The following is a 21,123-nucleotide window of genomic DNA, read 5'->3' as shown; positions in this document are numbered from 1 at the left end:
AAGGCAGGCAGGGCAGCAGCTTCACTAACAGGGGTGCAGTCCCACGGGACTCAAGGAAGGCAAGCAGAGCAGGTCTGGTGACAGTACCCAGGGTCACCAACAGTCCAGTGATCACCCAGCAAATCCCACTCTCCAAGTGGTGAGGCAGGTCCAAGGCCAAGCCAGAAAATCAAGTCAGTAGGTCGGGATTATTGTTAGCAGCAGGGAGGTACAAGATCAGGTGTACCTCCAGCTTGGGCCAGGCAGAGACTAAGGGTGAGAGCCTGAGCTTAAAAGCAGCTCCTCAGCCAAAGAGGGGCAGGCTCTTGCTGAGGTTCCCCAAGGACACACAGCTCCATCGTCTGAGTTGGCCCTGACCCTGGAGAGCAAATCCCCGGGAGGGGGGGAACGTACTCAGGCCCTGACAACGTACTCCACTCTGGTTTACTTTGTCTCATGAGACTTTGCTGTACAGTAAGGTAGAAATTCATTTGCCAAATTGTAAAGCAAAGATACAGAGAGGAAAAGCTTGAAGGACTGGTGAAAGAAAAAAAGGAAAAAAAAAAAGGATTGCAAGCACAATAAAGCAAATATTATGCTATGGCATTCTAGCACATACATTGAACAAGACACAGCTTGAGAGGTCCCACGTCCACCATCCTTCCGGGTGAGCCAGACGGGAAGGGTGAGGGTCCAGGTTGCGCGTAACAACTCTACCACCCCTTAGACCTCCAGCAGCTTTCCCAGTTTCTGTATCCTATATCCGATCTTCCACAGTTTCTCGCTGCCTAGTGGAAATGCAGTTTCCATGGCTTCCACTTGAGGCTCAGACCTCCACTGTTCTCTACGCTGCTCCCCGGGCATTTCTCCCTCCCAACACGCCTTCTCCACGGGGACCCACTCTATTCCATTTTATCCTGCTCCATCCCCCACTCGCAAGCAGTTGGTCTGTTCCCATAATGTGCCTGAAGAGACACCGTCCAACACACCGGGTACATGAGAAATATTAATTACACGTGCAATTTGTAAAGTCCCTGGTCTCATTGCACTCTCAGCTGTTGAAAGAGACCTCTCAGGACCTTGCTGGACATGTTTTCAGACATTGAGCTAAAAGAGAGTCTCAGGAGGAGGCCTGCTCTCTCCCTTCTCTTTTGGGGTTTCTGGGTCATAGCCCCATGTTTAGCAGCCTCAGCACTTGGGCCCGAGTCCCCCCAGGCTGGGCCCTGAGTACTGAATCCAAGTCCAGTCTCTGCAAGCAGTGCCCTTAAGCAATTACAGACCGGCCTGTCCCATCTCCTCCATCACGTCACTGCCCGAAATGGCTCACTTTCCTCAGTCCGCCTTTGCTTCCCACCCCTCTTGTCTGTTTTCCGCATTAGAACTGCTGAGGCTTCTTCTTCCTCTTCTCTGTTCCTTGCTGCGGAGAAATGGGCATGGAAAAGTCAGTTTGCCTGCATTTCCGGAGTCAGTAGGCAAGACTGGAACGTGTCCTGCTCAACACTTGACGCTTTGGACACAGTGTCTGTTCTGAAGATGGTACATGACCTGTCTGATCAGCACAGAGGATCTGGCATAACGTCAGGATGCTCAGCATAGGCAGAGGCTTCCTGGGAGAAAACTATCAGCCTCTAAAACTGTCCTTGCTTGGTACATGCAAAATGGGATCCTCAGAGGCCGGTAATTTAAGAAAAGTTGATCCCATGCTATTGGGCAGAAGAAGAAACATCCAGGCCAGCTCTCCTTCCTGCACTGCAACCTGCTCCTCTAAGCGGGGGAGTCTGGAGCGTATTCCTGGTACACAGGCTGTTGGCCAAGTAGAGGCCAATTAATTTTTGCTGTAGCTGTAATGGGAAGAGTTCAGTCTGAGAGAGGCACACAGCATGGCAAACCACAACTGCAACAGTTAAAGTTTAATAACTGACTGGCAAATGAAAGCAGGTCTTTCTAATGGAAACTGCTATGCAACCTTAACTTTATGCCTCTACCTGCTCCACTTACGATCTCTACACAGAATCTAGCACAACAGGACTAAATCTAGTCATGGCCTCTGGGCATTCCTGCAATATAGCTACTAAACATATTAAAAGCCAGGGTAATGTTGCAAAATTATTTACTCAAAGTTTGGAAAGTCTAGAGAATGGGCTGGCTGTGATGGTGTGATAACAGAAGCTAGGCTGATGTCAGGCACAAGCTCTGCTCTTGGCCTACACCCATCGAGTGGTCCAAAATCAACCACCCCTGGCTTGAGCCATCAGGGTCTGTAGGCACGCTCAGCCTGGCGGTCCTGCCCCAGCAGGCACCCTGGGTGCAAGGAGCTCCCAGGTGTTCCAGCCTCCTGCAGCAAAACTTGTCTGCAGTGGCTGAGGAGGCACCCTCTCATGCCCACGGAACGTATTTTAGAACTAGCCCTGGCAGAGCTGTAGCTGGAGCAGTAAGAATCCGGGATATCCTCATTAATAGTAGAAAAAGCATTCCCAGGCGCACAGTTTTGCTGCTGACAAGATCTCAGAGCAGAAAAAGGCTACTTCCAAGGACCTGTCCCGAGCCAGGGTTTCAGAAATAGGGAACGACTATAACTTACAGAGAGAGGAAAACTTGGAGTGGTCCATCTTAGGACTTAAGGGCGGAGCTAGCATTCTAGAGCAATACCACATACCCGTCTTTTTGATAAGCCTTGCACAAGGCCAGCAGTAAGAGTGGCCCGTCCTGTGTACCAGCCTCTGTGGTTCAGCAGAGGGCCTAGAAACAGCCCCCAAGCTGGGTCTTCCTGATCCAAAAACCGCTTGTTTTCCCACACTGACAAGCAAAGGGTTTCTTCCCAGCCACGAGGCCTCCTGGCAGGACCCACGGTGGCTGCCAGTTGCCCACTGGGCACAGCTCCTGCACGGTGTTAGCAAAGGAATACCTTCTGAGAGCTGGTGGCTGCAGGCTGTTGGGTTTGCTGAGGGCACACAGGCCATCTAAGACACGAACCAAAACCAACAGGGTCCCAGGTGGCAGCAGCCGAGGCAGGCACCCCTGCACCATCTCCCCTTACCCTTCATCCCCAGGTCCCACAGCCCAGGCACAAACCGCAGGCGATGCAGGTGTGAAGCATCCTTACCAGCCAGCAGGTCTATTGAGCCAGAGGCACACCCTACCCCAGACCTTGTCCCAGAGTGGGGCACAGCCGTACCCGGGGGAGCTCAGCCTTTCCTCAGCTGGCAACATGAGACCCAGCTTGTAAGACAATGTGCTTACCTGGCACGTTGTCAGCCCCCGGCTGCATGCAAGCAGTGAGGGGACAGGAGTATCACTGCATGATGTGCCCTTTGGTGGTTACCAAGGAGCCTTCGCAAGGGAGGGATGGCAGAGGACAGGTGCCCCCAGGCACTAGGGTTGGGCACGTTGCCTTCAGCCAACATCGGTATATCTGGCCCACAAGCAGGTCTCTCCCGGCAGCCAGGCCTGATACCGCCTGCACTTCTAGCGTAGAAGCAGCTCGCCACGCACACTGCTCTGCCCCAGCAGTTGTGCGAGCATGGCACTCTGCATGCTTTCATTCAGGTGACATCCATCATTCTCAGGTCACTGTATGGACATGTGTTTCACAGCTATCTGACAGAAGCAAAGAGCCTATAGGAAAAGGTGATGTTCTCAGAGTGCAGGATGCAGGATTCAGGGCAAAATGGGTTAAACAACACCATTCCCAATGCAGGCTGGTACATGAATAAGGCTGATATGCCTGTCTTCAGCTGGTAGGGCACTGGCTTATCACAAGGTGCAGTGGCCCTCATTTCTACAGCACCATCACCTAGTGTGGAGTCAGTGTATAAGAACAGTCCTGCTAGTCCTGCGTCCTGCATTATGAAGGAGAGGGCTCTCTTCACTCAGTCACAGCATCCCCGAATGACTGGTGGAGGCTGGAAGAGACCTCTGGAGGTGTTCTTGTCCAACCTCCTGCTCAAGCAGGGCCATCTATAGCCAGTTGCCCAGGACCATGTCCAGACAGCTTGTGCATATCTCCAAGGAGGAAGATTCAACAAACTCTCTGGGCAACACGTGACAGTGCTCAGTCTCCCTCATAGTGAAAAACCTGTTTCCCGATGTTCAGATGGAGCCTCCTGTTTTTCAGTTTGTGCCCATTACCTCTGGTCCCATCGCTGGGCACTACTGAAAACAGCCTGGCTCCGTCCTCTTGGTGCCCTCCCTTCAGGTATTTATATACACTGGTGAGATCCCCCTGAGCCTTCTCCCCTCCAGGCTGAACAGTCCCAGCTCTCTCAGCTTTTCCTCACAGGACAGATGCTCAGGCCATTGTTCCATGTTTAGGTATTGTTGTTTTGTCACCACACCCACTACGCTGTGGTCACTGTACCTCCAGAAGAGAGGACCAGTGTAGCTGCTCCTGTACAGACCGGGCTCTGGTCGGTGCATGCCACGACAGATGTGCCTGTTCTGTGCAGTGTGTGGCTGCTCACGGGCAGCACATGGCATGTTTGCTCCTGCACATCTCAGCTTGCACCATCTCTGGTAGGTCAGGCCCTACTAAGGCTTTTGCAGCTGGGTTCTGCTGGTTCTAGGGCAGAACTTGGTATTTGTCTACTGTGCTGGAGCCCCAACCAGCACAGTGTCTTCTGCAGATTAAATAAGCCTAATGCCTGTTCCTTCATGCAAGAGTTTAACAACTCTAGAACAGAGCCAGACGCAGGATGGACCTCCAGGTAACACCCTCTGTGTATCACTGCTGTTTGATTACTGGTAAATGGCTCTGAATAAGATCTTCTGACTAGTTATGCTCTCATCTAATAGTAGCTCACTCTATATTGTCTTTTCTTCATTTCATTCTGAGAATCTTATGTGAAAGAGCATGAAATTAAGACCTTTAAGACACGTTAACATCTGTTCCTTCTGCCCCTTTCCCCTTTGGCCTGATACAGAAGGAAGCAGGATTGGTCTGACCAACTTTGCACATGTCCAGGCACTTACAAATTGTTCCGTTATTTGCTGTAGTATTTTCCAGGAGTCAAGTAAGGCTGGCCAGGCATAGGACCAAGTTTAAGAAGTCACAGGCTACTATCAAGCATGTGCTTGCGTTTGGCCCAAGCCCATGTGGCCCAGAATCCCGAGGGAGAAGCTTGGAGTGAGGATGCAGGAGGGAGGGATGTGAGCGGCGTTGCTGACATCTGGTGATGAGCCGGAGGAATGGAGCGGGGCTGAGACACTCCGAGAGACCCCGTGTACAACGCGGTGGGTTCACCTGCGTTTCGCCCACGAGCACGTACTGCAGGAGCATCAGCGTCTGCTGCAGAGCCTCTGGGTGGAAACAGGAGTGCGGGAAGCATTTAGAGTCCTGCTCCTAACAGTGAAGTACAGGAACACTCAGCACAGGGAGAGCTGCTGCGGGGCCAAACCAGCCACGGGAGTAAACGCAGCAGAGCTCTGCAAGGGGGTGCTCCAAGAAGGGCTGCGTTGCTGTGTGGGATTGCAGCTTAGGGCAGACACTGAGGCTCCTACTGCCCCACGTCAGCGATCCTTGGAGCGTCTCCTCAGCTGGGACCACTGCGAGGTCCCAGAGCAGCCCCCGAGGGCCTCACGTGGGGGCAGGACGGAGTTTGCCTTCGTGTGTCACATCCAGCCCCAAGGTCCTTCGGCAACCCACAAATGCTGCCAGTCCCGCAGGGTGAAACCTGCTCAGTGAAGTCTCAAATCTAAAGCTTGTCAGAGACATTGAATAAGAGAAAATACTTAAATAAAGTTATAAAGTAGCATCACTGTTTATTTCAGAATGTCTTTTCCAGAAACCAGCGCAGCCAGCAGACTCAGAGCAAGGAAGCTGACAGAGCCAGTGCAGACCAGGAGTCACAAACGAAGGAAACGAAGGGAAAGTCAGAGACTTTATCAATGAAGGAAGTGAGCAGCACTGTTAAGGGAAACATGAAACTGTTTCATTACCCTGGGGCCAAACACAGTCCCAGGGGTGACAGAGGCCGGTGGTAGTGACAGGTGTGTGGAAGAGTGACAAGACTGTGGGTCACAGATCTGTAATTAAGCAGTCCGATCTCTCCGGGACTCGGGCAGGATGACTTCTGGTCTGGGCTAGGGCAGATCTTCCGGTGATTTTTAAAAAGCCAGAGATGACAAATCTACATCCACCACGATAAGCTATTCTAAGACACAATTAATTAGTAGATTAATTACCCTGCTATTAAAAATGTGTCTCATTTCTAATACGTGTTTGCCCAGCTTCGATTTGCAGCCACTGGATCTGGTGTTGCCTCTAAGCACTGCTCAGAAGAACTGGCAATGCCGAATAAACACTGGGTCCTGCCCCTCCGAAGGTTTGGGGAGGCAGAGACCCGTGATGGGTGTCAGCGTGGGGAGGGGGGAGTGTGGCCCCTATGCCCACGGTGCTCTGCAGACGGCTGCTGTCACCCCCCTCCTGCCCTGTAAATCCGAACAACAGGCGCCTACAACTGCACACAGAACTCCAAGGATCGACCATGGTGTGTCCAACCACCCCTCCGAGGTCCCCCCTGCCAGGAATCACTAGCAATCCATAACTCACTCACGACTTTTCTCTGAACCCTCTCCAATTTCTCAATTTTTTGGAAATGTCGACCCCAGAGCAGGATGCCCCAGCAGCAGAAAATCCAAAGAATTGTAGTTACTGGTCACCTGCCCCAGGTTTCTGCCTGTAAGCATATATTCTGCATAGTGAAAACCAAGAACTCAATAAATATTTCTGCTCTGTATTTGAAACAACAATGGATAATATTCGTATTTTACAGTGGTAATGAAATACTTTCTATTCCATAAGTAATTAAGGAAGATGATAAACTGTTTAAGTAACAATTTTTATAATCTGCAGAAGGATAACTTATATCCAAGATTATTTAATTGGCTAATGAGTTCACTGAACCATTGATTTTTTTTATTTATAACAAATCATGGCACACTGGGGAACTTATGGTAACCGGGGGGGAAAAACAAAATCCAGTGTCTTGCCAGTATTTAAATGTGCTCACATGGATATCCAAGAAACTACAGAGCAGGTAGTTCAACGCACATCCCAAGCCATCACCAACAAGCAGCCAAAGGACGTCCTGGGTAAATTACTAAAAGCTAGAACTCAAATTAATGTCATTCAAATCAATGTCATTTGAAAGAGGTACTTTCAAATAGCTTTATGTATTTTTTTGTAAGCCTACAAGTCTGGTAGAGCTAACTAGATAGATACGGCATGCTTAGAGTCCTGTAAGTCATTTGACTTAGTTCTGCATGACATTCTAATACGAAAAATCAGCTGTATGCTACAGTCAGTGTGATCAGTATTAACAGATTTGAAAGAATTGGGCAACTGAGAAGACTTATCCTATATAGCCATTTGACAGATGTATTTCTAGTGGTATTCTATGTAACATATATCAATGCTGTATGTTATTAGCAATTAGGGAGAAAATAAAAAAAACAATTGCTGGTAAAATTATTGGGATGGTTAAAAACGAATTGTTGGGATGGTAAAAGTAACAGGTGGCACTTGCCCAAGACAACCTAACCTGGATTGCTCGAAACACCAGGTTCATGGAAAATCTGGTTTGTTACATCTAAGTATAAGGTGCAATGTATAGGAAAGAAGCACATGGGCTTCATTTTAAAACAGGGATGGCCTGAAAAACATTTAGAGGTTGTGACATACGCCATCTGAACACAAAACGTGCTGAACGGGAGGGCAGCGCTGCCAAGGCCATCTTCCTCCTGGACCGCGTAAATAATCAAGTACTGTCAAATATGAATCTAAGGTTCCTGAGGCATTTGTGTAGGTCTCACATCCACATGGCTAAGAATAACACTTACAAAATCATAGCGCAGCCACATTTTTAGATTTGTGCGCAGTTGCAGTCCCTTCATCTCAAAGTGATGCGCTGGGATCAGTAAAGAGACAGGGAAAGCCCTTGCTCGTGGTTCAGGGCTGGGTGATGGCTTCCACGCAGGGAGCGACACAGTTGAATAGAATTACAGCCGGAGTAAGGAGAGAAATGACAGGTATCCATGTAGTTTTGAATAATACAACGAAGAGGAACAGACTATAGTTGCCCACATACTCTTAGAATACAAGAGTTAAAGGGCATCAAACGAAACAAGAAGGTGACAGTGTAAAGACAAATAAAGGGAGATGATCAACATAATGTGCAATTAAGTTATCCTTGCCACAAGATATCAGAATACTTAAATATACAAGGGTCCATAAAATGACTGGTAAAACTTATGGAAGAAAAAAAAATATCCTCTACAACTGCTGAATACAAAGATGCCCTTTTGACTCAAAAGTACCCGAAATGCAATTTACAGAGCCCCGGGGCGGGGCGGGGGACGCTGACAGACATCCTAGGGAAGGGCTTTTCTATACTTGCTTTGTCCTTGTACCCTTCTGTAAGTACCATAATAGTTTCCTAGTCCACCCATTACGGCACGTCACGCTCCTGAGGAACAGGAGAGACCAGGTAAGAGTCAAGCAGATGTTGGAGGCTGGGAAGCCTACAGGGAGATGCTGATGCAGCTGATCTTTCAGTTAAAGGAAGGGGATTCTAGGCACAGGCAATGCTTTGACTGCACAGAGAGGGTCAGGGTAAGACCCAGAGGCTGCAGCTTGGGTGGAAACTTCTGTCTAGAAAGGGGATGAATTTTTTCCCCGAGCCCATCACTGGCACGGCCGCACCGAGACGGTGGCAGCGGACTCACGTTATTCGGGCACTCAGGAGGCGTCTCTTGCCAACTGCTCTGCCAGAAAACCAAGGCGGATGCAAAGCAGGAACAGCAGCATGTGCCCACGAGACATTCCAGTGAACCTGGGACACAACCAGCAGCTGCCTGTGCCTGTTGCGGTTGGTAAAAGCACATCAGAACCATGTGCCCCTGCGCTAATACTGTCACATGCTTGCTGTCCTCGGTGGAGACCGCAGCCCTCGCGCCCAGGACAGCTAAATTTCCCTGGCATAACTCCTGTCCCAGCGAGTACATTCAATGCTGCATTAGAAATTTCCCCTTTAGAAACCTGAGAAAAAGTAGCACAGCTGGTTATATCGCCAAAATGTGCTCTAGAACATCAAACCTTTTTATTTCTGTTCTTGTAAATGCTTTTAAAAATCAATTCCTAATTGATTAGCATAGCTGAGTTAAACTCAGAGCATTTGTTCTCAGCCTGCACTTAGCTTGAACTTTTCTGATTGTTTCAGTTCTGAAAAAGGGTTTAGGTGCCCCAAAGCTTTTCTGGTGGGTTTTTTTGGTTTGGGGTTTCCCCCCAGTTAAATCAGTCAATCTGTAAAAGCTACTCCCCTTTTCCTATTAGCCTCACATTCCTTGAAAATGGTTACTCGGTGGTGTCCTTACACACAATGACATCCTGCCCTTTTAATTTCAGCGAGAACATAGATGAAGCCTATGAAGACCCGTGCCCAGGGATGTCCCCCTCAGCCGCCTGCCTGACCTCAGCCCTCCCACTTACGCCGGGACCCCCCTCTCTGCAAACCTGGTAGCTCTGAAAGGGACCCCGGACATTCACCAGCAGCCCCAGCATGGGTCCTTCATTACAACAGGTTCCCGTCTATGCCAGCACGCCATTGTCCAAGGAGAAGCTGGCAGTGCCAGGAGGTGGCCTGCCCTCGCGCACAGCGGCACTGCACACTCCTGCATTTGCAGAAACGAAATGCTGTAGGTTCAACCTCTTCCAACCCGAGCTGCCCTCGTCACCCAAATGCAGAGATAATTTCAGAGCTAGCAAAAGTGATCAGCAAGACTTGATGCACAGCTTTAAGTCTGACAGCTGCAAGAAACAATTACAAAATAAAGCAAACCATTAAATCCAATCCTCCCCTGTCCTTAAGGTGATATTATCTTAGCGGCTGAGTACACGTTACTGAACATACATTATTGCAGGCCTATGGACAGTGCTGGGAAGAAGGAGGACCAGCAAACCAGCCCCACGCGCACTGCTCTGCAGACTGTCTTCATACCAAAGACACCTCTTCAGGATAAGGCAATCCCAGACCGTGCTGCCACCAAAAGGGACAGCCCCTCCTTTTCCTGCTCTTCCTCCAGTCACAGACGTGATCTGGCTAACAACAGACACTAAAGTGGTGATTAGAATTTGGGAATAAGACTACAGGACCTGCTCCCATAAACAGATCCCCCTGAGCAGATACGCGAGCTCAGCCAGCAGGACGGTGGCGACTTCAGGCTGGGTTCCTGCTCTGGTCCAAGGGAAATGCATTACCGATCTGTAGTAAGAGTATGGACCATTGTCCAGGTATTTTAAAAGCTTTGGCTCCCCTGCTCCCTTCATCCCATCCCCATTTTGCAGGTCGTTTTGTTACATCACCTCAAGCCAACACCGCACCTCTCTGCCCATGGACATCATAAAGCACGTTGTTAAACCTTTCTGAGATATGCCATCTCTATACTGCAATAGCAGTACCTACACACAGAGGCTGCCACAACGGGTTCCCTGACACCTTTTGTAAGCCTGTAACATGTAAACTCATTTCTATTTCACGCTATTAGCATTCATGCTGTGGTGCACCACGGCTGCGAGCGCATCAGGAATGTCAGAGTGAACCTCATCGTTCTTTCAGGCTTGCTGCCTCAGAGCAACACAGTCTAGTTGTGTAAGGTGGTGATAATTAGCGGAGCAGAGCTACACCCTGTGTCCCAACAGAGGCAGAAAAAACCAGAAGCATTGGGTCTGCCAAACTGCTTAGTCTTCACATCCATGTGTTCCCATGCCCTGGCGCTGATGTGGACGTTAACAGAGGCCCTGAAAGACCAGTGCACCAGGAGGTGGCAGCCGCCATGCCGCCCCAGCGCACCCTCTGCCAGCCAGCGGCAGTTCAGGACTACTTGAGATGAGGAAGTTAAAGGATGGTTAAAAAGGATGGTTAGTGATTTCTTACAACTGTGTCTTTAAATCACAGGAACAAACGTTACCCTTTACCTTCTCTAGAGCACGGCGCAGCCCCGGCAGCAGCACGTGGCCTGCACTGTGCTCTGGCAGGTGCTGGCTCGGCTGTCACAGGGGCTGGCTCCTCTGCACCCAGGGGACTGGTGTTCTCAGGGCACGATTCCTCCTTGCCCCACACCAAAGTCCTCAGTGCTGGCACAAGCGCAGCTGTCTGGCCCCAAGCTGCGAAGCCAGGCAACCCCAGACATTGAACCTGCAAGGTGTTTGTTTGGGAGACCTCAGCCCCACACCCACCACACGTTTCCCTGGGTCTTCCGAGAAGCAGATGGATGCATAGGTCTGAGAGTGCACTATGCATGGCACGTCACATGGACGAGATATGGCAGTTCAAGATACGTCAGACAGTCTTCAAGGCAAGGCAGAAGTTGCCCTCTGGTAGGTATAGAGAAAGACTAGGTTTTATTCCAAACAGCTTTGGGCACAAACTGTAAACAACTTGACTAAAGACAAGAGCCCAACAAATGCCCGGGGCACCAGAGCTGCCTCAACCAGGTTGCAGTTTGTAGATTTGGGACAGTGAGACTGATATCCCACAACTAAAACTGTGATCAGTGCAGTATATTTGCTCCTTGTCCCACAAAATGCACTAATCCCCATATCTTGCTTTTCTTACTAAGTCTGGAGTTTGTCATGATGAGTATGGGTAAAGAGAATGCTCCAAAATAGGTGCACGAGGTGAAGCAGAAGGCTGGCTGGGACAGGGACACGGCAAGGTTTGGCACAGGGGGCTCAGGTGGCCTGGCAGGAGGGGTGCAAGGGGAGGGAGGCAGCTGGGAAGGCACAGACCACACTGGCAGGGATGGAGCATCTGCAATGAAAGGCACCATGGGGCTGGAACCACAGCCCTTAGTAAAGAACGTCCTCGAAGCCAAGCAGCAGAAAACGGTGCAAGGCACTTGGCAGGTGCAGATGAGGCAAGACCTGAAGCAACCGTCCCTCCAGGAAGGTCCTGAGGGTGCAGCGAGCCAAGTGCTGCAAGGAGCGAGGTCTCTGCTCCAGGGAGAAGAGCGACTGGTAGAAACGTGGGTATTTCTACAGAGAGAGAAGAGAGGACCAGAGGCAGATAAAGCTGAATATATCACCCTGGGAGCAGAGGTAGAAGCGGACATCCCTTTACCTTAGTCACTACGGTGCATCCTGCAAGTGTCGCCCCAGCCCTGCCCGGCTCTAAACCCCACCTCAGCCCCAAGCCTCCCCTGGCACCCGGCCACCGTAGCCCACTGCACATTATCCAGCCACCAGCATGTATTCCCTCACCTGTACAACCTCTGCTGGAACCGCTTCCACCCAGTCCTCAGAGACGCGCACATGATCGTAGCTATTCATCAGGGCCTCGATGACACGCGGGCAGGGATGGCAGTACCTCAGCACCTGCGCCGAGGAGAGAGCAGATGAGCTTTGGGCAAGGTCCTGCAAGCCCCATCTTCACCTCCTGAGAAGCTGCACGTGCTCAAAACCAGCCCTGCTAAATCTAGAAAACTACCGTCCTTCCCTGCTGCTGTCCCAGGAGGAGGTCCCGATGGTGGGAAATGCCCAAGCACCGCTCCTGCAGAGGGTGACTGAGCCAAACACCCACAGCATGGCTGCATTCAGGACAACTGGGTCCCCACAGCCTCTCCTCAGATACAGGGACTAACACACTTGGCTGGGGCGCAGATCTCCTTCATCCGCCCCACTGCTGCGAGCAGCTCGTAAGCAACCACCACTCTGCTTTATGCCAGGCTCTTTTCCTCACGTCTTTCTAGTTAGAGCATGAGCCGTTCTGGGGCAAGGACTGACACCCATTTTGCGTGCCGCAAGACTAAGGCACACCATGCCTCTGCTGAGGGGTACACAGGGGTTTCAGGGATGCATTTTGCCCGTTGGGAGTGGGGCCGCAGAGACACCCCGTATCTGTGGGGTACATGACGGGCATCCTAAGTACTGCACCCACGTTAGCTGCTATGCAGAGCCCCAGGAAGACATCATACATATTTCGTGCAACACATCCCTGGTGCGTGCCACATCCACGCAGGTGCAGGCGACCCACGGGTGCTGCGTATCTTATACACCAGCGTGGCCTTTGGAGCACACCCCACCATGCAGAGCCGCAGAGGCAGATCCCCCCGGCTCTTGGCTCCCACTCCCCATGGCCCAGGCCAGCAGTAGCTGTCAGAGTCTATTCCGGCTGTACGAGTGATCCTCATTATCTGGCGTTAATAGGAGATTAATTAGTGTTAATTGTTGATTTTCCTGTATTTTCCCAAAGGGGAGAGCAATCTGCTGATCTCCGGGCTGGGTAATTATTGCACTGCTCAGGAATTAAGACAGGAAATTAACCCTTTGTTGGCTGGTGTCTTACAGAGACAGCAGAGCTGGAGGGTATGCCCCAAAGAGGAAACACATCCCCCGAGAGGAAAAGGGCCAATGCTTTCCGGGGCAAGCGATTATGGAAACTGGGCAAGTACCATCCACGCAGCTCAGCAGACAGAAGGAGGCGACTCCTACCAGGGAACATATCCCAGGAGAAAAATTCAGGGAATCGCTGACCGGTAATGCCAGTTCCCCCTCCCCAGCCCCTGGGAGGAGACAAGCAGGACAGCAAGAAGCTGGCATGGAACAAGCCCTGCTGCGACAGAAACACCCTTGCTCTCACTGGGGCCCTGATGTTCACCGCTTTCCCTTCCCACCATGCCGCCAACACAGGCCTGAGCCCCGCACCTTGAGGAGGGAGCCAGGCCAGATGCGAACGGCACCGTGGTTGAGCAGGGCTCGCACCACCAGCTCTGGGTGGTGCTCCAGCTTGTAGGCAGTTGCTTGCAGGATATTATGCAGTGCCGTGTTGCCGCTGTAGTTCATGACGTTGACATTTGCACCCCGGGCCAGCAGTAACTCCACTATTTGAGCATTGGCATTCTTGCAGGCCAGGTGAAGGGGGTGCTGACGGTCCCTGTCTGCAGCATCGATGTTGGCACCGCTCTCCACCAGCAGCTGGCAGACACGGTAGTAGCGGTCCATGTCCTGAGGCTGATGGGGCTGAGCACAGCCAGCGTTCAGTGGTGTCTGCTCCTCCTTATTCCTTGCCTCCAGCTCTGCCCCATAGAGCAGAAGCAGCTGGATGTGGTCTGTTAGGCCATGGCGTGCTGCTACATGCAGTGCTGTGTCGTCTTCCTCCTCTGTCCGACTGTTCACGCTGGCGCCATGCTGCAGCAGCTGCTGGACACACCTGCGTGGGCCAAGATGACTCAGTGACAGGTTTTCCGCTGCAGCTCCTATCCTACACACAACCACCCCATGTCTCCTCATCCCACAGCTTTCACTTTTCCCAAGAGTCCAAAAATCCCTGGCTCCTCATGCCCTGAGGAGCAGTAGTTTTAAGCCAGGATGACTGGTGAGCAGAGATGCTGTCATCCTAATTCTAGCTAATTCTCCACAGATCTCTAATAAAGCGTCATCACACCCAGAGTCTGCTCCCACACCCCCACAGAGGCCTGTCTGCACCGCGCACGCCCTGCGCTTCACAGTGTGAACCATCAGCCGGGCACCACCGGTGGGCAGCACGACAGCAGCACTGTGCTCAGCCACATCAGCTGAGGACTAGAGCTTGCAGTCCTATCTTAGAATCATAGAATCATATAGGTTGGAAAAGACCCTTGGGGGATCATCAAGTCCAACCATCAACTCCACTCTACAAAGTTCTCCCCTATGTCATATCCCTTAACACCACATCTAAACGAGTCTTAAACACATTCAGGGATGGTGACTCCACCACCTCGGGCTTCAGAGGTGACCCTGGACCAGGAACACTCAGCAACCATCACTGCAGGACAGCCTCCCGCCTCCAGGGATGAGTAGGGACCCCTTCTAGACAGGACAGGGCTCAATGGGGAGGGAGGACCACCGTGCTCCCCAGGTAGAACTCACTCGATGGAGTCTGGGCTCTTGCAGAGATGCAGGGGCTTGTAGCCATCTTCAGAGACAGCTTCAGGGTCAGCACCAAAGCTGAGCAGCAGTCGCACACAGTCTCTACTGGCCGCTGCACAAGCCTCATGCAGGGCAGTCTTACCCCCTGGTGCAAAGTTGACGGCGGCACCCCGGAGCAGCAGGAGCCGCAGGCACTCTGTGTAGCCCCGGCTGGCCGTGATGTGCAGCGGCGTGGTGAGCTCCTGCTCGTAGCTCAGAGACCACAGTCCTGCAGGGAAAGAGAGGTCAGGGAACCACACCCAGCCACAGTGCCCAAGAGCATCCAGTCCTGCCCCTTCCCCCAGGGTACCTGATGTACATCCCCCCTTGAGAGACCCGGGTGCCCCTTGAGGGACTGCCTCTTCCTGACAGTCCCTGCCTTTGGACTGGCCTGCCAAAGGCAAAGCTCTGGGGATGGCTCTCAGACTGCACTGCCATACTGACCAGGAGCTCAACGGAGCAGGAGCCACAAGGCAGAGGCTGTTCCCAGAAATTGTGCTTTTCATCTGCAGCTCAGTCACACAGCATAGGGCTTCTGTTGACAGGAGGAGAGCGGATGGAGGGGATCAGGCATGGGCAGGGCTGACAGCAGCAAGGTGGCTGGGAAGAGCACCATGTACAAATCAGCACAGAAAAACAAAGAGGTGCTGGAGCAGGCTGCCATTCAAACAGGAGATTCAGACAAGCCCTGAGCGTGGTGCAAGCAAACATCTTCAGCAGAGATGGACATTTAGAGCCTAGGAGAGAGCAAGGGTTTGAAACCTGCCAACTCTCAAAGATGCTCGTGAGATCCCACCTGGAGTACTGCGTCCAATTCTGGAGCCCCTACTACAAGAGAGATATGGATGTGCTGGAACGTGTCCAGAGAAGGGCCACAAGAATGATCCGAGGGCTGAAGCACCTCTCCTATGAGGAGAGACTGAGAGAGTTGGGGTTGTTCAGTCTGGAGAAAAAAAGGCTCCGAGGACACCTTCTAGTGGCCTACCAGTATCTTAAGGGGGCCTCCAAGAAAGCTGGGGAGGGACTTTTTAGGATGTCGGGTCATGGTAGGACTAGAGGGAATGGATTAAAACTAGAGATGGGTTGATTCAGGCTGGACGTTAGGAAGAAGTTCTTCACCATGAGGGTGGTGAGGCACTGGAACAGGTTGCCCAGAGAGGTGGTGGAAGCCCCATCCCTGGAAGTTTGTAAGGCCAGGCTGGACGGGGCTCTGAGCAACCTGATCTAGTGGGAGGTGTCCCTGCCCATGGCAGGGGGTTGGAACTAAATAATCCTTAAGGTCCCTTCCAACCCTAAAAATTCTATGATTCTATGCTGACCCAGCTGGAACCATTGCTGAGCTGGTTCCACCTGCTGGCAAACAGCCTGCTGCTGTTACATGATAAGGGCTCCTGAAATCGTGCTTCTTGCTGCCCGTCCAGGCTGGGCTGGAGGACCACATCCTAGCCTGCATGACATGTTCAGTACTCCATCCCTCTCACCTCTTTCCTGCAGAAGCAGCGTGCGGTCAACTGTGTTTCCCAGGGCCAGGTTCAGACTGAACCCTCTGGAAGGCCTAACGTGGGGCTGTGGCAATTCCTTGCCCAGCAGAAGCCACAGAAAGACCCCACAGCCCCGCACGGACGGAGCAGGCACGCAGAGTCAGGCTGCAGGGCCGGTGACAGAGGGGGCACAACCTGGAGCTTGACTCTCCCCTGCCCCACAGGGGAACCTGGGCAATTTCCAAGCACTTGCACAACCCCTGCTCGAAGGGCCTGGTACCCGGACAGAGCTCAGGCCCCCGGACCAGGCACACTCCACAAGCAGCACAGGGGAACCCGACCACATCCCAGCCCTCTCACTCCCACCCCCACTCCTCAGTGACCCAAACAGCACCCACAGCACCCGACCCCAGCAGTAGCAGCGCCCTGCGGCACAGGCAGAGGGCTCCGAGCCCCTGCTCAGCCAGGCCATGGTTCTCACCCGCCCGCTGCCCCCCACATACTCAGCCCGCGGAAGTTGAAGCGGTAGTTCTTCCACTCCTCCAGGTCGCTTGTGTCAAACACAGCATCGGGACTCAGGTTGTTGTGAGGGTCGCTGAGGATCTGGGCCACAGCGCCCTGATCCCCAGCCAGCAGGGCCTGCCAGTAGGCCTGGGCGGGACCAGCTACCTTCCGCGTGCAAATGGGCTCCCGACTCTTGTCTCCTCCGCCTGTGATGCTACCCATGACGCCGTACCCAGACCCTCGGCAGAAACCAGGGCAGGACCCGCTGCTGCCCCACCGGCCAGGCTCTGAGCCTGCGGGCACAGCCTCACCAGCGCCCTGTGCTCTGGCTGCGGGCTGCCCGCCGTCCCCAGCCGCTCCGCAGGGAGGGAGGACATGTCGCATCGCTGCTGGCCCAGGCTGGGAACAGCTCAGGTCTCAGCTGTTCTATTCTGGGAAACCTCGTGACCAAAAGTTTGGGCCAAGAGGCTGATAAGGACACTTCTGCCAGGCAGCAGTACCTCTGCCATCACTGGCGGTGAACGGAAAGCCCCAGGCAGGGCAGAGGAGTAGCCCGAAGGGTAGAAATGGAGACAGGACACCACTAAGAAAACAGAGAGGGAAGTGGTCTCGTGCCCATCTTGCTGCTGTCACCCAGCTGCTGCCCAGAGCACCACAGCACAACCCAGCTGCCCCCGTACACCACCAGCACACCTTTGTCCAGCCCTCAGCTCCTTGCACGTCTCCAGCACTGCACCTCCACTCGCTAGTGCCACCCGAACCCTTGGCACTGAACAGGTTTTTAAACAAGGCATAGGAAAGTTCTTTTTAATCAAAGCTTAAAGCCAAAGAACAGGTAGAAATAGGTACAAGGATGGTAAACAGTGCATTACAAGTGAAGTAAAAACATAGAAGGTATGTTCCTTGAAATTCAGCCTTGCAGAGAGCTCCTGCGTGGTTTTAGTACTCCCTTTCCACCTTCTGACAGTCCCCTCACTCGGGGTTCCTCACTGCTGTCCTTTCCCCTGAGACGGCGTTTTTCCCTGTCCCTACTTAGTTGTATAAACCCACCCTGCCCCTGCGCTGGTTATAGAACAGCACCCTTTGCTCAGTTTGTTGGCATCGTGTGTGTGTTGTTCAGACCATGTGTTCTAAAGGTCACATCAAATGGCATGGAAGACTGCTAGTGTTCATATTAGTTTTGTGTCGTGGAACTATTCAGATCATGCATCTGAAAACAAGTGACCCAATAGAACACCAAGCAACGATTACCTGGGGGATCACAGAAGACTGTAAGATAGGGAACTTTACCTTTCTCAGTAATGAAAATAAATGACCAAGTTCTGTACTGACAGTCTCCAGCATTCTCTGTCTGTGCAGACTTCACCACCTTGTCTAGCTAAAGACATAGTGCATGGAAGGGTAAAAAGAGGGAAGCACCCAGCAGACATTCTCACCTCATGGGATCCTCTGCTTCCCCAGAGGTATCAGCAGGTATCCCACAGAGAGCCTGAGGTTCCCCAATCACAAAAGCATCACCAGAGAGGCAAAAGGCTGTGTCAGGTAGTGTCAGTAACACCATACAATTTACTTTTCCTCTGGTCTTCTTAAAATATCAACGGGGATGACTTGGGAAAGACCAAGTCACTAGAATCTACTTTTAAGGTTGCTGGCTGGGTAAGATTTAAGAAATTGTCCCTGCAGGCCAGTGAGATACATAACCAAAGCCTTAGGTAGCACGAAAGTTTGCTTTTGGGTTTTGTTCTATACCCTTATATGATCAATTTTGCAGTACGTTTTTTGGTCTGTGCTTGACGAATCATCTTAGTTGGTTGAGTTTTTCACATCTTGAAACTTTGGTGATAAGAGCAATTTCTGCGTGAAGTTGTTTTGCATCAGCTCTTCTGTTTCTTCAGGGCACACATCTTTACAAGCAGACTGACTTGCTGTTCAAGTGTCTGCTAGCCCAGTGTAAGACAGAAGTTAAAATGTGCAATTAATATTTTTCTGACAAGTGGTCTCAGTTACACAAAGGATAATATCTTTTGTATTTTTATTCCTAAGTAGACCGTAACAAATTCCAAACCTGGGCTGTACAAATCTTAGACCTCAGTAAATAATCTTCACCACTCACAAGCAGCAGCACTTGTATCTGCAAGTCCATTCTGTCTGTTTGTCTCTTGCTAGTGTGGATCCCCCCAGAACACTCAGTCATGGCTAAGCTTTATCAGTGTGCTCCATAGCTTTGCGCCAGGACACCCGAAGGTCACTTTCCCAGAGGTGTGACTTCTTTTCATCAACAGCTCTTCCATTCTGGCACAGGGGGTCTTTTGCCACCAACCTCTCTGGAAAAGAGGGGTGCAATTATGGCCCCTCCACACCTGACACTCCCCGTCCTAAATTCTGGGAGTCTGCCTGCACCACGCTACCAGCAGACAGCAGCAAGGACATGTGCACTTCCAGACTGCTAAGCACATCTCTCCCTTTAACACACCAGCTATGCTGCCTACCAAAAAGTTCATCGATGACATCAATGAGAAGGTAAACAAAAGGGACCAGAGGGTGTGGGAGCCCCAAGATGTATCTGGGCAGGTACAGTGAGGTGTACAGATGGGAGGAAACACCAAGGATGACCAGCTTCTACCTCCTGTCACTCAGGACAACCTTGCTTCTAACCTCTGGTAGACTAGATTTCGGCTCCCCTTGCCCAATCCACCTTACAGAATAGAACAGCTTGCAGAATCCATCTTACAGAGTAGAACACTACGTGTGAAAATGCAAAACAGCAAATACTTTAGTTCTGGAGCAAAGCCCCCCTCCAGCTGATCACTGCTAACCCTCCCACATCAACCCCCCTGCAGCTTCCCAAAGTCAGCGTTTGGAGCAGGGATCACAATGGCTTTGCTTCGCACCTGGATTTCACCAGAGCAGCAGGAACAGGTAGACACAGGGCAATTGTGGCTCGGTCCCCAAGCAGCTGCCTACAAGTGCCTCTTCCTCAGGCAATGGGCTAAGCTCTGCACAAAGGGCACCACCAAGACCTCTCTGCTCTTCCCAAAGGATGACACAGCCTCCACTTTCTAATGAACTGAAGTAACAGACCCAACTTAAGAGATAAGGCAGGAAAAGCATCCTTGCCATCTGATGCTTTCTTACCCAAGCCTCACCTCCTCCTCCTCACACGTATTTCATATCTATCCCAGCAACCTCTAACAGGACAGTCCTGATGTTGTTCCTTTCCAGCAGCCCTTCCAAGGGCCCTCTTCTGACCATTTCACAGTAGATCTGCCTCTGGCCACCTTCAACAAGTCTCCTACCATTTGGTCTACAGCCCTAGAGTCGTCCTTCCTCATCCAAAACCCTTTCTTCCCAAGACCCTCTTCAACCACCCTGTCTCCACCACCAGGGATTCCTCTCAACACTTTTCTCAGGTATCTGGGCTCTTTTTCTGGTCCCCATCCTGGGCACTTCCCATCCCCCCCATGTCCCTGCCCTGCACACGCACCAAATTTCCTACTAGTCCAGCGCAGCTCATCGCCCTTGGTCTCAATGACGAGATTGATGGCTGCACTCTTGGTGAAGTACTTCTGCACCATCTCCAGGTCCCCGGTGAAGAGCGCATTCTGGATCAGCAGATCCCGGCACTCCAGTGGCTCCAAGCGGCTGTTCTGGCATCCCTGGACAATCGGGCTCAGGCTGTGCTCATTGTGATGGTACCTGGACCTTCTACGTTGAGTGTACTTCCACTGATCCTGCTGCTCCTCATCCCGCCGCAGCAAGCGTTGTGTGGCAGAGCTGCAGGGAAAGGTGCAGTCCATCACGGGGAACAAACAGGACAAGTCTGGACCTTACAGTAAACAAGCTGCCGCAGGGAAGAGCCTCTTATCCAAGGCTACGTCCTTTGCAGGTTGCTCCTGGGTTCCAGCTCCCCAGTGTCTGGCTGTATTCAGCCACAGGCCTGACTCACCAAGTATAAATAGTGCTGCTTGGCAGCTCCCATTCACCACCTCCCTTCCTTCCAAAAGCTTATTTTCAGCTGCTGGACACAATCCCCAGCACGGATCAGGCACAGGAGAGGGGTAGCAGGCAGCTGGGAAACACTATGTCCTTGCTAGTTTGCTCTGCAAAGTCTCTGCTCTGCACCGTGCTCCCACTTGGAAAGAAGTGGAGCAAGGTGGGGGCCATCGTGGTGGGGGTTGCTACGGAAAGGTCTGCAGCAGAGGCAGTGTCTGAAGTCACAAG

The 21,123-nt window shown here is 51.9% G+C and overlaps 1 protein-coding gene across 6 annotated transcripts; it reads right to left on the bottom strand.

The window, feature by feature from the left end:
- Nucleotides 1-465: 465 nt before the first annotated feature.
- On the bottom strand, nt 466-20,816 carry ASB10 (ankyrin repeat and SOCS box containing 10). 6 transcript variants are annotated; one of them, XR_010069758.1, is made up of 6 exons: nt 16,902-17,502; nt 14,879-15,146; nt 13,676-14,180; nt 12,233-12,346; nt 3,220-5,274; nt 1,711-1,820 (listed from the first exon to the last, which is right to left on the bottom strand). XR_010069758.1 is itself a non-coding variant. In XM_063324132.1 (5 exons), the coding sequence occupies exons 1-5, from the start codon at nt 17,284-17,286 to the stop codon at nt 1,355-1,357; spliced, it is 1,314 nt and encodes a 437-aa protein (XP_063180202.1). In that variant the 5' UTR covers nt 17,287-17,502; the 3' UTR covers nt 466-1,354. The 6 variants fall into 6 exon arrangements, 5 of the variants coding, with proteins under 5 accessions (XP_063180202.1, XP_063180200.1, XP_063180203.1 ...); XM_063324132.1 differs by lacking the exons at nt 1,711-1,820; nt 3,220-5,274 and adding an exon at nt 466-1,396; XM_063324130.1 differs by lacking the exon at nt 3,220-5,274 and having other exon boundaries at nt 1,403-1,820; nt 16,902-17,504.
- Between the last annotated feature and the right edge of the window lie 307 nt (nt 20,817-21,123).

This window comes from Chroicocephalus ridibundus, chromosome 2, assembly GCF_963924245.1.
Source record: "Chroicocephalus ridibundus chromosome 2, bChrRid1.1, whole genome shotgun sequence".
Lineage (NCBI taxonomy): Eukaryota > Metazoa > Chordata > Aves > Charadriiformes > Laridae > Chroicocephalus > Chroicocephalus ridibundus.
Note: the sequence above shows the minus strand (reverse complement) of the source record. Positions and strands in the feature narration are given on the sequence as shown.

Excerpts from the sequence above, each read along its gene's own strand:
- ASB10 (XM_063324129.1), bottom strand. The coding sequence starts at position 17,286 with ATGCGACATGTCCTCCCTCCCTGCGGAGCGGCTGGGGACGGCGGGCAG. Across the intron at positions 12,347-13,675 it reads GGCCTGGCTCCCTCCTCAAG|GTGCTGAGGTACTGCCATCC; the intron begins GTGCGGGGCTCA and ends TCCTCGGCGCAG. Across the intron at positions 12,008-12,232 it reads TTCCAGCAGAGGTTGTACAG|AAATACCCACGTTTCTACCA; the intron begins GTGAGGGAATAC and ends CTCTCTCTGTAG.